Source organism: Falco punctatus, assembly GCF_963210335.1.
Source record: "Falco punctatus genome assembly, chromosome: 4".
In the NCBI taxonomy this organism is placed as follows: domain Eukaryota; kingdom Metazoa; phylum Chordata; class Aves; order Falconiformes; family Falconidae; genus Falco; species Falco punctatus.
The window spans coordinates 80,778,959-80,796,680 of NC_137583.1; the positions used below are offsets into that span (position 1 = coordinate 80,778,959).

Genomic DNA, 17,722 nt, shown 5'->3' on the forward strand with positions numbered 1-17,722 from the left:
GAAAAATAACAGAAAAGTAACAGAAAAATAAAAAACTTCTGCTGAAAAGACATATGAATTATTTTTGCTCCGATCAACCATTTTGTTTTTCTTTCGCCCTATACTCAGTTAAGGAATTCACAGTGAATAAAAGTGTAACAGCTAAATATTTCTAAATATGACATTTTGAGTGCATTTAGTACCATAACCCTTGAAATGTGATGCAGTCTATTTCTCCAGAAACCTTTTGTTACTAGCTGGAGGCAAGTTCAGATAATCTTTTCAGAAACGCACTAACCTTTCAAAAACCAATTAAAAAACCCTTCAGATCTACTAGCATTCTAGCTGGTTAACTTCATCGAAAAACTAACTTCTGCAATTCAATGTAAATAAGAAGGAACTAAAACTATATTTTTCATTTTGGGGAAGTGAAACACACTCTCATCCTCTGCAAAAATCTTAGTAAATTCTGAATCTGTGTAATCATAGGTTCCTTGGCCATGTCCTACCCTCTCTATCAAGAGATGTGCAGTAATCCTGCATCTGTGAGGTACTTCAATACAGAATTCCCTGAATCACCTCTTTCAGCATCATGCACAAGACCTACATCCTTCCCAATATGGTGGGAAAGCCATGGACAATGGATTTGATTTAACCTTTCAAAAGTGAAAATATAAAATATAAGAAACTCAGTGTGTATTAGCTCAAAATTCTGTCAAAATGCCTCTTCTGGCAAAAAAAAATATTTTGATCATTTCAGTTTAACCTCAAAATACATGGAGTTCTATACTGTTTCAAGTCCACTGACATTTGAATAGTCACTATTACTCTGGTCTGAAAATTAAATAAACTGAACTAAAGAAACAAACATCCTTTCTTTTATATATTCAAGGAGAAAATTCTTAGCTTCCTCATTAACTGCAGATAACAGCAATAGTGTTCATTTTGTAACCCATCTCTTGTCAGTGAGAAGATCACCAATAAAAATGATTAAATAGAAAGCTTTTGTAGTTGGGAGCCAAATACAAAACCACAAAGAGTATTATATCAGAATACCTTGTCATGAGTTAAAACTGAGACATTTCAAACTGTGATAAGTGAACTCCCAATAATTGTCTCACTGTGAGCTTGGTCTAAAAGTCTTTTAACCTAATGGACTGTAAACTTATTCTTGACTTCTATCATTTCAAGCCAACTTGCAGATGAGTGGATACATGCTGTGTTTAAGAAAAATCTATAGCCACCATTGCTTAATCTATCAAAATAATTTCAGCATCTACTGAAACTAGCTACGGAAAACTTTTGCCTGAAAAACAAAATTTTCTCATTGAATGGTTCTCCTTTCACCACCTTGCCTGCCACCAGCATCGTCACATCAATGAAACTCAATGTTACTTTGAAGCCTTTTTTATTTTTGTATCTGATACTACACAAAAACTTGTAATTGCTGATTGTTTATGCCAGGCTAAGACTTGTAAACTGCTTGTAAACTTGCCTCGAGCAAATCGTGGGTCTGAGTTACAACAGTCTCTCTATGCAGATTCCTCTTAGTTTACAGTGCAACATTTTTAATCTCCTGTTCAAACCTGAGGTATAGAGCTGACATATATCATTAAATTGCCATGGTATTCTACCTCAGGGAAATGGACAACACGTCAAAAATTCTCTTTTCAGAAGAGATTTATTATGTTTATAAAAGGGCTATTTCAAGCATTAGGCTTGAGGAAAAAAAATCTAGTAATGCCTTTAACCTTGCTGTCCTTTCTCAAAGAAGTGGTACTTGAACTCCTCTACATAAGCACTTAAAACGAACAACGATGTACTGCTTGTTACTAATAGGGCTGCCCTTGCCCTTTTCTGATGGATAGCTGCTCTATGCTGTTATCTCCCTCTCGGCTGCTGAACATTCCCATTATGTTTTGTACTTCTCTTATCATGGAGGAAATTGCTTGAAAGACTTGAGTGTCTGCTGTAAAGTGCTGAGTGCCTTTGCTTTCAGCTTCCACTACAGCATGGGGTTGTACCCACATCAATGAATAATACGATGGACAATTTTTCCCTTATTCTCTGAGAAGTTTAAAATCTAACTGTTACTATTCAGGGAGACCTACCTGTAATCTGGTAATTTCACATTTCAGATTCAATGACTCCCTGAAGCCACGTCCAAAAGCTCTCACTGATGCGCAGTCGTACTGTCGAATATTGCAGAGCCCAGCATTCTCTAGCTCTGTAACTTCCGGAGCCTGATCTTTGAAGTACATGTTAGACAATGAACGTCAAACTCATTCATATGCACTGACATAAAGCAATATGTTTATTTCTCTATCTAACTATGAAAAATATGCAAACAACAAAATCTGGACCCAGCTGAAGAAAGGCATAAATAGAAACAATTTTTATTGTTAAAATGAATCTTAACTTTAAATTACACTTTTGTCTTCAGTTGGAACTTGGATATTATGAAGCAGAGAAAATATTTATCTGATAACCAACATTTGTGGAGATGTGTATTTCTTTCTCATCCATGGTTCTTTGTATCACAGCTGCAGAATAAAATCTAAATGAAATTCCAGCCCTAGTAATAGGAACTGGAAAGGTTACAGTTATGCAATAATTTATAATGGGAAATTTTTTGTTTCAAGACTAAACAAAAGCATGTCAGGTGGAAGCGATTTCAGGAAATAAACTGACACACATTGTAAGACCCAAAAATAGTTTTTATGAAGTAAAATCAGTATTTTGACTTCAAAGAGGAATAAAATACTTCTTATTATTCTCTTACCTCTTTTCTCTATTTGCTTTTAAACAGGTAAAAAAACACTATCACAAAACACAATATTGACAGGTTTTGTTTTGAAAAGGTTTTAACTTTTGTAGTATATTTGTAGTATATTTTGTAGTATATTTCCAGTGTACCGCCTTAACCAAATTTTTAGTGAATGTCTTTCTTATTTACTGAAAAAAACCACCAACCCTGCCCAGCTCTATTTTCTATACCTCTTTTTTTCTTCACCATTAATTGTGATCCCACCACATCTAACAGTTAGCTTACAGAATGTAGTATCACCAAAACCACCCCACTTACAGTTAATAAACAGGATCTCATAGACTATAAAAAATTAGGGGATAGATAGATGTGGCAGATGCTCCCTGAAGAAGGCAGCATGTGGAAACACTGCTAATCACTTGGGGCAATGCGCTGGATGGCAGACTCACCGAGTGGTAAATTTTTTAAATCTGACATACCAGAAACTAAGCCCATGTTTTGTCTTTTGGAAACAAGAAGGCTGAATAGAAAACGATTATGGCTGTATTAAACTGAAACTAAACTGCTGGATAACGAACAGGGCCGCCACAGGGAACCCTCGACAGCATACAAAAGCAGAAGAGAAAGGCAGCAAAATAAACGTATGTTGCACAAACATTGAGAACATTACTTAATTAGATCTTGTTTTTTCCCCCCACTTACCAGACAGCATGCTGCAGTCATATGAGCTGTAGCCTTGAAAACATGCACAGCCCCATTCTGTACATTCCCCGTTGCCACTGCACAGACTGGGACACTTCAGTGCAGCAAGTAGACTCTCAACCAACCCTTCAAATTCCTGTTGGTTGTAATTTATTTCTTCTAAAACTCTTTTCTCACATTCATTCTCTAGAAGGGCTAAGGAAGCTTCTGCCCAACTGAGGTCATCTTTCAGCAGCAAATCTTTAACACACATATTGATTGCATCCTCTATTCGCCGGCCAAGAAAGCCACCACAAGATCTTCCTATACTGGAATTAGCTATTGCCTGCTGGCATAGTAAAAAAGCATCAGACTTGGTGAGGCCAGAAGGTGTGGGCCAAGAAGGAAGAAATTTCTGGTCTGTGTCAGTGGTATGGTCCTCTGGGAAAAAATAACTATAACCCTCTAAGTCTCTTTGACTAAGACTTTGGAACAGAAATACCGGATGGTATTCGTAGTAATTTTGACGCTTCCCCCTACTTGTAACAGATTGACTTTTGTGAAGATGCCTACTATAAGGGTGAAAATTTCTTTTAATGTCTGAGCTTGAAGTTCCTTCTCTTTCTCTACCAGTATTTCCCACTGAGGTTGCAGAGACACGTGTATTTACTAGTGATGTTTGGTGAAGTTTGGTTTGATTATCCTTCCTCTGCAGAAGTGTAGATGAATCCATTTCAAGTGCAGACGAACGTTTCTTTAAGCCTCTGACAAGATCAATAGGACCAAGATACTCAGCAGTGATGTCCAGTCCCGGTATCAAAGAAAGAAATCTACCATTTTTACTTTCTTTACAAGATAGAGGAAGCTCTGACCGAGGAGCCATCTCTAATTTATTCACTGATCCATGTAATCCAACATCTTCAAGTGTGCAGTCACAGAAGGCTATTTTTCTAGAAGATGTTAAAGAAGCAGGTGTCTTGTCAAACAAGCTATCTCCTGGTGAAATTCTAGAGAAGGAAAAAAGATTAAACTGTATCGGAACTATTTTCATTGTTTTAGTAAAGCATTAATGTTCGTTTTGCTTGTTGTTCTTTTGTACTTCTACAGCACAGATCTGCAGCATACAGCTATAATGAGAGACTAGTTAAATCATAAAACCATGAGAGCAATTTTTAACAGAAGAACTGAGAGGAGTGGATACTTTATGTATACCCTGATACTTTGTTCAAAACCTACTCAAACTAATCTTAAATCACACTATTTAAATACTAATTTGGCACTTCATTTTTATTTTTCTCTGAAATTAATTTTGTAATGTCATTATGGCATTCTAACAACTTAAAAATTTAGGAAGGTTTTTATTATTATTAAGAAGTTTTTGAGTGTGAAGGAAAGGCTGAACCAAAAATAATGACATTTGATTGAAACAGAAATATTTTGTTACCTCCATTCCTTAATAAAAGAAAAAGGAACATCAGCTTGGTTTGGGATTTCCACCCCGCTTGCAGTGTGATAGTCATTCTCTGCAATTCCATCAAAGGTGCCACAGAGTCCCACTGTATGTCTGTAATCTGAACTGGGTGCCCTAAGTGTTATGCTCATTCCCCATTCACTCACATCAGCACGAACAAAAGCTCCAGAAGAAAACAAAACCTGAAAAGAGATTGACGGTATTATCGTGAGAAATATGATTTTTATTTTACCTAAAAAAAAACAGGTATGTTTGTTGGCAAGGAACAATTGGAAAAGGCCAGAAATATAAAGACATCCCATTAAATTCTTGCTCTAGCTATTCTGAATTAGACAAATTTCATTTATTCTTCTCATGAAGCCCTGTAAATAAAAACCCTATACACCTCAACCTTAGCAGGAGCTAGATGGTACACTATAGGTCCATAAACTTCATCCATCATTAGCAAGTACATTGTGGAAGCTCAGTGACTGGACAGCCACACAGAATCAAAGGTCAGCCGGGCTGCTCACTCTTCGTATGCTAACATATGGAAAAGGATAATTCTGGTAATATGAATAGATTCTTTGGCAGCACCTTCCTCAGTTTCCTTTTTCTCAGCTACGTGATTCCTTGTGTTAGTAGCTTAATATAGAGTCACTTTCTACCTGCAAATCTGATCCTCCATGTTCTAGGTAGCTCAGAATAGCGTCAAGTATTTACTATTTAATTTTAGGTAACTTTACAATCTCTTGGAAGAAATACCTGAAGTCTCAAGAACAAAATCCACTGCAAGTTCAAATACAGTTTCTATAATTAAGTTGTACAAATCTGAGCAAGTCACTTTAATTTTTCTGGTTCCTCAGTATCCTATTAATTTCTCTACTACCTAATGTCATCTTAATATTTCCTATCTGAGGTCTTCAGATGAAGCGCTTCACATAAAAGTTAAATATTTAAAATAGTGTTATATGAATAGCAATCCAAGTTGAAAAAGTGTATCTGTTTTCATAGCTTGTCTTCCAGACCAACCGAGTGATTAAAGAGCAGTTGAGGGCTTCATTTTACATTCTGCTTCATTTGAAGTTCAGTGGAGTCCTACAGCAACTCTTATCTACAAAAGAAAAGCTACAGAAAATAACAAAAGCAAATGTGAATGTTTTATCTGAGGCTTCCATTCTCCAGAGAAACCATCTACACTTCTGATTCTGTGCATGTCACCTGACATACTTAATTATCTGCATGCACAGCCTACCTATATGACACTGGCAAGACTGAAACAGAGCACACAGAGACCTCGATTTGGAACATTAGGGCTGCTAAATAAATGCATATTGAATCCGAAAACTGCACCGTTCACGCAAGTGTTGTATACTGCAATTGACAACACTGTTCCAGAAAGGTATGCATGTTGACACATCCTTGGTTTTGAGGACAACATCCTTCACTTATACAAGCAAAACACTGGCCAAAGGACTATACTGTAAAATAAACATCATACTATTGCTTAACTGCAGAAAATACATGGTTTAGTTCTGAAGTTGATATGAATTGATAAAAATAATTGCTGAGATAACCATTATGTCCACAAGCAATTATTTACTACTTACTGTTACTTTTCTTCCTAGGTAGGATTCAGTGATTCTGACATTGCTTCCTGTTGTGTCTCTATTTATTACAGATAAGTGTGGCTGTGACTCATCTGGCTGACCACTGCACATGTCAAATGCAATTATATCACTTCCTTCTTTGGCAACAAAGCCACAGTTACAGGATGCTGGATAGTGAAGACTTCCACAGTCCCACTGGCGAACATGTACTTCGAAATCTCGAGACGTACTCTTATAGAGAACAAATGTTCCTGTTTTAAAATTGTCATAAAGTCTGAAATCAAAGGAATAGCATGTGATATCACTTTGGTTATAAATAACTGTATCGCCACATGTCAGCAATTTTATCTTAAAACAGACTTCTAATATTTCATGAACTTTGATACTGCAACTCATTTTCCTGCATTGGAAACACCAAAAGTACAACCCACAAACCAACACACAACTCTGTTCTGAATAAACACCATCATATCTTCCTCTGTGCAGCTCTAAATGAAAAAAAAAAAAACCCCAAAAAACCCCCACCCAACCCAACCCACACCCGTTTTATAGCAGAAAAATGCAGAATAAAAGAAGGATCACAAGTGGGGTATATGTAGACAACGGTTGTGAATGGTAACGTAACCATGAAGCCACTGCCATTCTTTGATGTCTTTTTTTAATGGTGCTTATGACAGGGAACTGGAGGGTACTTCTTAACCTTTGTGTTTCCACAGCAGTACGCCTATGCAGCAAGAGCAATAAGATGCATAGCAGCGTGCATGTCGGGGGCAGCTCCTAAAAACTGCGTAATTTCCCTTGACAAAATGATTTCTAAAGTCATGTACTTTTAAAAGGTCTGCTTTGTTAAGACAGAGATGGGGAGTGCTTATTCCCAAAGATTTGAAAATTTTGAAGTAATATGAAAATTATTTAAGACAAAACCCATAAATAACGAATTCCTTTTTATTTTTTTCCTTAGGGTTCCCTGAAGCAAGGTTAAAATAGCCAATTTAATGATTCAGTGGTAAGAGGGGGGCAGGGGAGAAAAAAAAGAAAGAAAACGCCCTAAACTTTAGCTGCAAGTTTAATCACCTCTTGGCTATAAATGGCATTTGACAGTTAATTGCAGAGTATTGATTTGCTGTGTGTATAATGGGCCAGCAGACAAACTGCAGCTGGCTACCCTACCAGGACTGCACAGGATTACCCTGTGATTCAGTAAGGACAGTTCCTTTTCGGTTTGTTTCCTCAATTTGTAAAATAGAAGTAGCAACAGACTTTACCCTTAAAAATAAAGTTCTTTCCCCACAGCACCATGCTTCCAGCCAGACTGTATCACAGTAAATCATTACTTCATAAGAAGACCAGATCACAATGCATCAATGGTTAAAATGCCCAGTGACGCTACCCCTACAACTTCCACAGAAGGGGGAAATGCAAGCTCAGGATAACCCCAGTGACTTTATTATTATTACTAGCCACAGTGCTATCAGAGAAGCAATCACAACTTGTCTTTTCATTTCCGTTATCAAGTTAACAAGAAGAGTCGGGTTGTGGGCTGAACATCCTTATTTGGAGGCAACATATCCTCTTCTTCCTACCCTGCCACTTGAAGAAATGTGTTTCTGCTGAGCAGAGAATATAAAAGTCCCAGGTGTGGAACCTGTGCATGTTTTGACACCTTCCATGAACTGCAAACACTTTGAACGACAGAAGCACACCAAAAACATGCCAACTGTGGCCAAGGAAGCTGTCTTCACTTTAGACAGTAATGTGCAAGTGACAGCAGTGAGGTACTTTCAATGCCATTAATGAACTCAGCACAACGTTACACAGACAGGTTCTAGCAACTTGATCCTTACAAGAATTCAGATACTGATACCCAGAAATAGGGAAACTATGCTGTATATTGGAAACACCTTTGCATTGTAGGAGTTTTGCTAATCAGTCTTTATCACTGTTCATATTTAATAACTTTTCTATTTCTCATGGTCAACAGATTGTACAGCAACCACTTCCCTAAACAGGAAAACAGTCCATTTGCTTCGCTGTTTTGCCACAACCCCAAAACCTGCATTTAGAAATACAAATACCACAAACATCATCATGACTGGCAAGCTTTTACTAACTAAAACACGTTTATCCTTACTGTCCAAGAAAGAATGTAAAATACAGAGTGCAGCTGTGGAAAACTAGAGCTAACTTCTATCACCAGCACAGATTTTAACTAAGAACAACCACCCAAAAAACACCCACAAAAGGTCCCAGTTAAGAGCAGCAATCCAGTAATTACCTTCCATCAAACGTAATTATATGAGGGTCAGTAAATGAGTAGCAGTAAGCAGTGGGCAGATCCTTTACTGTAATCTTCAAAACAAAGAAGCACATAGTAAAACCGTATCAGATTAGCAAATAAACAGAATCAGGCATATTATTTATCTTATGATACTAGTTTATATTCTAATAAATATATTACATTATACTTTTAATCAATCTGAGTAGTTATATCAATATTAAAATGTAAAAAAATAGTAATTCAAATGAAAACACAGCATTTCAATGAAAAGCAAACAATGGAAAATTGACCACTTAGAAATCCTGGCATGAGTCAGCGTGTCACAACTGAAACAGAAGCTTCATTACCATCAGCCATATTTCTGGTCAGTTTACAGAGGTTAACATGAAGATTTTCGACCTGTGCACTTTCTGGAACATAGCCATTCCACAGGAAATTCTCACTGGATATAGGTTCAACTGCAATTCTGGTAATTCTGTCTCCATCCTGCACAAAGTCTGTCACAGCAGTGAAATAAATTACAGCTTGACTACAGATTCCGTTATTGCAGGGTTTCTGGAGAAGATCCACATGACAAGAAGAAAGAGCCAAGTTTAAACCTAACTGCTCTTTACCTGTTTCAATGAAAACAAATCATGAGTGAGTTTTCCTCTAAGTAAGTCACATCTTGTGTACTACTGTTAATATAGATACTAACTTATCCACAAACGTTGCCATAAATTAATTATGCATTTTTTTCTTGTGTTTGGTCATGCAAAACCCCCTCTCTACATCTTCATACACACCCCCAAGAAAATGGTTTTGAATTTTCCAGTTTGATAGATGTAATAGGCTTGCTAATGTGACATAAAAATGGTTGTCTGCCTAGGCAAGGCTCCTCCTGGTTTTCACAGGATTTGTGCTTGACAAAGTACTACAGAAAACAGTAATAACAGTAAAAAATAAGGACTTTGTGACTGCATATACGATACTTGCAACACAACAGGTCAACAAAATGAACTGAAATATAAATTTGGCAAGTATTACAGTATTCTGTCTATTACCCATAGATGTCAAAAACACCTCCTAACTTCAACAAGCAATGGTTTATGGACACATTCTTCCATACTTTCAGCAGCAGTACATACAGCCTATAAGTATTTTGGTTTAACATTTTAGAAAGCATTTTACAACATAACAGCTTCTCCAAAGGAAACCAGCAGGAACATTTAGAAAAGCACATTAAACATATAAAATGCAACAAAATTCAGGATCATACTTACCCTCATCAACACTATTTAATGTTAGTGAGATTTTGCAGTCACTTTCAAGCTGGCTAAACTCAGGACAAGGAATAGGAATGCTACTTTCTATTGCCAGTCTGTATTCCTTCCCATCTTCTGATATATCATATGTTTCTGGAAGTATCTAGCACAGAAGAAATTGTATTTAAAATGCAAGCTTTGTAAGTAAACTACAGCACTGCTTACTAACCAGCTAGGAGTACCGTATAGAAAGCTGAAGAGATGGAATGGCACGGTGCATGGCCTGCTCTGCTTGATCAGGCTTATTTAGATGGTCTGAAGAGCAGCAGCATACTGGAGAGGTGATATAATAGCAAGTCTTGAAGAGGTGGGAAAAAGTGGCAAGGAAAAGGAAAAGGCAAGAGTAAAGGCTAGCTAGAAAGGTAAGAATTAGCAAACCCCATTAACACCACAAAAATGTATCCTCTGGGTAACTTCTAGAAGCTAAAATACAAACAGCTTGGTGTATTGTCTGGGGGGAATGGAGGGGGAGGCTACCTTACAGACAACAACGTCCCAAAGGAATTCAGAAACACCATATTTCTACTGGGATTCCTCTCTGTAAACTTACAACACAGCTCACCACAGATGCATAATCAAAAGTGCAACTAGAGATCAGTAACAGAGGCCTACAACCAAGCACTGTACGTTGGGGAAAATCCTGAGTGCAGCCTCGCAGGAAAACAAAAAATAATGCATTCACATTTTGCAGCATACGCTACAGACTGGCACTTGCATGAGATAAATCTGGGCCCTGACCCTGCAGAAACATAAGCACAGGCTTAACTTCATGAAGGGCAAATCCTGAAGTCAACAGGACTATTCCCAACATGTAATGACGTGCGGTATGTCTTTCCGGCATTGGGGTCCATTTTCTGGCCAGCAAATGGGTCCCTATAGCTATACCCACAGCAGGAATTAAAATGGGTTTGGAGCTTGGCCTCCATGTCCTGCTTTCCCTCTTTAAGACCAGACCTGGTTGGTCTCACCCTTCCCTCATCCCCACGGCCGGCTGGGAAGAGACCCTGGCCCGGCCACCAGCTGAGCCACACGCTGGCAGACCCTGCTGGTACAGACCAAAATCCTGTCAAATGAGGCAGCAGCAATTAAACACAACGGACAATGGCACCAGGGCTCAGGTCTGAGCCGCGGCCCTCCCAGTTTACACACACCAGTCAGAGCTGACGCTAGCTGCTGGAAACTGAGGCTTCCACTATGTGTGTCAGCTGCCGATTCAGCCTTCCTGCACCCAAAGTACACAGGGAGCACAGAAACAACTTTGACTCTTCTGCATTTTGGCAAATTAAACTTCACTGCAGCCAACAAGACGGTCTATTTGTCCACAACTAATATATTTTGAGTGCCTTCCAGTCAGAGGACTGACTGTTGCAGTGATACTCAGAAAGATTCCTACCACAATGTAAAGTAAAACGTAAGTTTTCTTTCAAATTTACCTTGATGCCAGCAAAAAATTCCTTGCTCTCAACAGAAGAGCTTTGTATATCTGGCTTCTCCATGAAAAAAGCAGAACTGCTACAGTAGACCTGTAGGGCAAAACCAGCATAATACAATACGTTCTTGATATGAAATGGTTGTGTGAAGACAAAACCCAGCCATCATAGGTCAGTTTGATGGATTCATCACACCCAGACTTCTGTTTGCACGAGAAGTTACCAGTTGCCAGTGGTGCTGCTTAAGAAAAACATAAAAACAGATGGAGCCTCCTATGACCTTTTCCTAGCATACTCCACCAGTGGTGCAGAGACTTCAAGGCCAACGTTTAACAAGCACCTAAGCCTCCAAGGATTTAAAAAATCCCATCTGCAGCATTTCTGCACCCCATGACATCTTGTGGAAAAGCATTCTATACTTTATTACATGTTAGTTACTTCTATTTGTCCATTTCACATTTTTTGCCTTTTAATTTTGTTGAGTGACCATTAGATCTCAGATTATGCAGAACAACTGTCCCCTTCTCCTCCTCCTCTTCTTCTTACTATACTTTTTTCCTGGTATTATGGGCCTGGATATTCGTTTTCAAGCTGAAGAATTTACTGTGATTTCCCTCCACTGAACGAGCTCCATGCTACTAGACACTGCGGTTTTGCTTTTATTTTGTATTTTTCCTTTGTTTAGTTTCCTTTTGAGATGTGTTGACCACACATACAGTATTTCAGATCCTGAGAAAACCTAGGATTCATAGCAGCTGCAGGTAGTTTATTACTGTGCCTTTCCTTTTGACTGTGAGCAAACACTGTCAGGCAACTATTCACAAAGTCCCCAAAGGATTTTTGAGGATTAGCAATTGCTGTTGTCCATAAGCCATTCCAGCAGTCTGGCTTTGGCTTGAACACACATGCACATGCACACCAGCCATGTGCTTTTTTGGGTTTTTTTATTCTGACCAGGAAAAATTAACCTGTATTTTGGTATATGCAGGTAGAAAATGTATTGGTTTTCCAATGCTTAATCTTATCAAAGTTACCGTAAAAGCCTACATCTTGACTCTGCTACCATGGAAGTTAATGCAGGTACTCTCACTGCTTTTGATTTTGAGGAAATCAAACCATTTAAATCCAATCTTAGTGACAAAATCATCAAGCAGCAGCTTATTATTGAATCAGGGAAAAGAAATCTAATGAAACAACAACACAGCTTCTCAAAACTTCTGGTTCTTACAGCCTCTCACTTAGATGCAGCTGCATCCAAAAATCCTCTTAAATTTACTATATCAAACAAAATCACAGTAGAGGATGAAGAAGATGCAACCTGAATAAACACTTATCTTCTGGAGGCACACTATACTGTACCGAAACAAACAGTCTCAAAACCTTAAAGGCAATGATAATTACTGATATATTCTGTGGTATGTCCACATTCTTATGGGTACTGTTGGTGTAAACAACAAAGGCAGTATGCTTCTGCCAAGAAAAATTATACAACGAAGTGCTGGAACCCCGTCTCTAACAACTGCTAGTGTCTACTGAGTGATATTTACAAAGATACAGAGATTACAATTAAGTTTTAACATACTCTGTCTCCAAGTCTGACGTTTATCCCATCTAGTTCTAGAAGTGAGAACATACGAACTGCTGTTTCATGTTTCAGTTCTTCTTTGATACCTTCAGGAGAAAGTCTTGACCAAGTTACAATGAATCCGACTGAGCTGTTTGCAAAAGGAACGCCAAAGGTACACCTCAGGTAAATGCTGCCTTTGATTAACTCTGCTACAACTTCAGGAACAGCTGGTAGTGGTGGTGACACAGATGGAGATGGTGTAGGAGTCAGGTTACCTAGTCAAACAGAAGTGTGGTTTTTGCTTTTTATTCTGTGCAAAACCAGTATCAGATGGACTTACATTGACACATATTTTTCCAATTAATACACTAATAATATTTATCTTTTTTGTAGAAATATTACATTATTGCTTACAAAATTAGAGAAAATGTGTATGTTCTTTTTATTAATTACTAAAAAGAGAAAAAAATCTTTATCAGCCTTTGATTATATTCTAACCAATAGGAAGGTGCTGAAGGGAGAGGGCGGGAACCAAAACCAAGGGAATAAACCACAATTAATTATTTTACCAGACAGGAGAGAGCAACATGCAAAGGAATTTGCCTGACAGAAGAATATTTTATTTACTTATAAAGAAAGGGGTAAGGGGGGAGGGGGGGGGGGAGGACTAGAATAAGCAACAGTATGATTTGTAGATTCATCTAATATTTTGCTCCCAAAGAATCAAATTAATCTGTACATCTGCATTAGTAAAATTACTCCTTAACATTTTGGTACTTATTCTGAACATTACGCTTAGAAAGTACTCTTGTAATTCAAGCCCTGAAATTCCCTCCGAACTGCTAATTTTGCAACAGACCATGCAATACTGTTGATTGTATGAACATGTTTTTATTCAAAACAGAATATGACTAAATGTTGACATTATTGGGTCACCGATGCACAGAAAATCTTGAAAATCAAAACCAAAATACTCACTGCTACAGACACCTTGAATTTCCATTCCCTCAGGATCACAGGTCTTTGGCTTTCCATCTGAAACAACTATAAATTGTTCTTAATTTGTATTTTCACAAAGAGACAGAGTATCTCACACAGAGACCAATGGTCTTAGATTACTGCCCTTATGTTAAAAATACACCAAATATCAGAAGACGTTAATTGAAGTGTAAATTAGAAGAACAGACACATCTTGTAATCTGATCCATATACAATTATGGTAGTAGTCCGTACAAAGCCTTCTGTTGGAAATCACAGGTAGGTGCTATACCTAGGAGAAAAGGTATAAAACATTTGGCCACCTCTACATCTTTTATGCAGATGTACCCAGCAAATATTTATAGATGTTGTTAGTGAATGAAAAGTAATTATTCTCTTGAATATATATATTTGACTCCCCAAATCCACACATGCATGCTTATTCATTAACTGTAACCCTGGACAGCCAAAATTCAGTGTGGATCAGCTTTGAAAAAATCATGTTTCCTACAGGGACCTAAGAAAAAGTGCTTGTGTACTGCTATTGTTTGGTACTTTTAGTGTTAAAAAAAAAAATGTGGAACTTTGATTAAACAAGAAAATACCAGTGCATTTGTAACATGAGTAGAAAGAGGTTAGCCACTCCACTCAAATGAAGTCAAAAAGGCAGCAGCAACCCTGAAAACCCCATTCACCAAAAACGATGAAGAGCAGATTTTGATGTTCCATACTTCAGTGATACATTTAATTCCTTAGCACATAGAGAGACTGTTTGAAAATATGCATCACGTTAACAGCTATCAAGTGTTAATGAAAAAAATCACAGTACATGTGGTAACCTGGATACAAAAAGCAGCACAAGAGTACAAGCGCTTTGCATGTAAACACCACCTTGAAAGAGGGCTTTTAAACTTAAAACATGTTTCAGATTCACAGTATTTAGCAGAGCCAAACCAGACAAGTTCCTTGTCTACATTGTTTTGAGGCAGTAAAATATGCCAGCTCCCCACATAAGTTTTTTTAATCCTTCATTTTTATTTTCTTCATGAACCATTATCCAAAGTAAATACAAAGTCCTACAGTGCAAGAGCTCTTCATTGCTTCAGTCACATACATGCTGAAATGTCCCATTTTTGGCATTTTTCTTCTTTCAGTAAGTCTTTGGAAAATATGTCTTAACAATTGTACCTAACGGTATAATCATGGGCCAATAAAGCACCAGAAAACCCACTGACAGTTTTGCTTTGAAAGCAGTCAGTAATAGAGAATATGACAGTACATATAATACAGCAGATGATGTAGAAAAATATTGCTAGTATTTTAACAGTGGTGCAGTACATGAGCTAAGAAGAATTTCCTAGTACAGTAATTTGTCATTACTTCACAGTATTTACAACTGTAAGGATTTAACCATGCCTTCCTCAACTTATCTAAAACATCTGGCATGAACAATGAAGTACTGAAGTTCTGAGCTGTGAACATCAGCACATTTTTGCAGCACAAGGGTCCAAGACAACAGCAGACACTGCAAAAGGACTGCAGTTCTTATAACACTAATAAAGTGTGTATCAGTAGAGCATTTCTACGTTGAATTTTCTTCTAGCAACGATGTGTATACTCTCCAGAAAAATGATAGAAGAGATACAGTGAGAAAAATATTCCTAATAACATAAATATATTTTGGTCAAGTTCTTAAAGAAAATTTACTCTGACATAATTCTATGCATATTCAGTAATGGGTATTTGAGAGTATAACTGCCATTGTAGGTACTCTGAATTTTGACTTCTAGAAGTGTCTTATATACCCACCTCTTTATATGGAAAAAAACAATTCTTAAGTTTCTGGGCTCTGAACAACACCTGAGCGCTAAATGTAAGTTACAAAGGGGTGGTGGGAACCCACCTTACCGTACCAAACCATTTTTCTATCATATCAATATTAGAAGTAAGGACTGCAAGAAATTGTAGCTTGTGTAACTATTTCCAGGCATTTCCACCCAGCCAAACACCAGGGAAACACACTTGTAAATACACACAGATGAGTTAGAGCACACATTTTCTCACCTTCTGCGCAATACCCCATGCATCCTTGGGTGGGCTGCAGTAAGTAAACAAAGAAATCTCCGCAGTTTCTCACACTGACAGGGATTCGGAAAAGACAGCAGTCTTTTGAAGTGCTGAAGAAAAACTGCCATGTAGCACAAGCTGTTAACTGTTTCATCTCACCAGGTCGAGGCATGGATTCTGACTCTCTCAGAGACAACCAGACAGGCGCTTGAGTACCACAATGATTCATCTTCAGCACCAGAGAAAAACATCAGAAAATGGTTAATGCTATGTCAAATTGTTGCTGTGCTTTAATGCAAGGAGGTAGGTATGTATTCAATTAACTTCCTGCATGAGCTTTTAGCCAAGTTTAGATAGTATAATTGAGGGCTTACCTACTTTCCTCCTCAAGGTTGAATACAAATACACACAAAAGAGACTAAATCCTTCTTTGAGTCTAATGAATTTGTGTTTCTAAAGACAGGCTATCATTTAGTGCCTGAAGAGCTTAACCGGGAGCCACACCTGAGTGTTTTGCCCCAAAAAGCTAACAGTTTTGTTATGGCTTAGTGAGTTACTCTACACCCATTAACCTACAGTAACTGTGTGAATGCTATCAGAGCACAGCAAATACAGCACAGAACATACATACACGGAATATCAACTAAAGGTGCTAAAGCTGATGCGTTTTATTTGCCCTTTGACATGGACTGAAGGCTCAGCTAACCTCCTGGATTTCTTCTGAGATGTGGCCAGATGATGCAAGGTTACTGACTTGCAGTCCTAGCTGAAAATGCAAGACACCTGAAAAGCCCTGCCCTTCAATTCCCCACCTTTAGAAATAGATAGGCTTGTAGCATCCCCTGTAACAAACACAGCAACCCTAAATCATTTGGTGTTCACAAAGCAGTGGGTTTCACAACGTCTGTAATTGACATGCTGATTCAACGGGTGATTTAAGAGGACTGTTGTACCCTCTCTGGCAAACAAAAGCCTTGTTCAGTGCTTTTCCTTCTGGAGTGGGAACAGTCATTCACCCCTCATCATTGTGCCTATGTGAGGTCTTCAGGTCAACAACGCTGCCATACAGGTCACAACTCAACAGTAGTACCAATCGTGGTAACCAAAGTGTAAGTCTGATTTAGTAGACACCAGATTTACCAGTTGGATACAGAAAAATGAATCCTGAGAAAAGAAGACAGAGAAGGAATCTGGTTCATGGGTTACCAGAATGAGTTAAAGATCACCTCCTGTCTTTCACGTGCTGCAGAAAGCAAACTGAAGAGAAAGAACAGAACACAGTGTGTTAAAGCAAGCATTCAGAAAATACTTACATGAAACTACAAATTTGAAATTTGTGAGATTTTGAGAACCTCTTCTCCTTCATACATCGCCTGAAGTATTCCTTTCTTTAACTTGATAGTGAAACAAGTATACCAAGAGGTCTAAAGACTACTGCGGACTTATTGAGCAATTACTCTTCTCAGAAATACACTTTTCTCTCTTAATCTAGAATACTTGAGCCCACCACCAATACACCAGAAAGAATTAATGAGAAGTAGACAGAAACGAGATGGATTGTTTGATAGTCTGAATCTTTGACAAGGATTAAATAGCTATAATAAAAGTTCT

The 17,722-nt window shown here is 37.9% G+C and overlaps 1 protein-coding gene across 4 annotated transcripts in view; it reads right to left on the reverse strand.

Annotated features, from left to right (window-relative positions):
* Positions 1-17,722, reverse strand: part of VWDE (von Willebrand factor D and EGF domains) — a 61,885-nt gene that overhangs the window by 22,714 nt on the left and 21,449 nt on the right. For 3 of the 4 annotated variants that reach the window (XM_080383069.1, XM_080383068.1, XM_080383067.1), the window contains exons 3-13: positions 16,109-16,340; positions 14,045-14,110; positions 13,082-13,341; positions 11,503-11,592; positions 10,028-10,172; positions 9,165-9,379; positions 8,763-8,836; positions 6,488-6,761; positions 4,872-5,080; positions 3,449-4,434; positions 2,091-2,227 (exon numbers count right to left, since the gene is read on the reverse strand). In XM_080383069.1, the coding sequence (XP_080239195.1) occupies positions 2,091-2,227; positions 3,449-4,434; positions 4,872-5,080; positions 6,488-6,761; positions 8,763-8,836; positions 9,165-9,379; positions 10,028-10,172; positions 11,503-11,592; positions 13,082-13,341; positions 14,045-14,110; positions 16,109-16,340 (2,688 nt within the window). Of the gene's footprint in view, positions 1-2,090; positions 2,228-3,448; positions 4,435-4,871; positions 5,081-6,487; positions 6,762-8,762; positions 8,837-9,164; positions 9,380-10,027; positions 10,173-11,502; positions 11,593-13,081; positions 13,342-14,044; positions 14,111-16,108; positions 17,369-17,722 lie in introns of all 4 variants that reach the window. The other variant, XM_080383070.1, reaches the window with a different exon arrangement.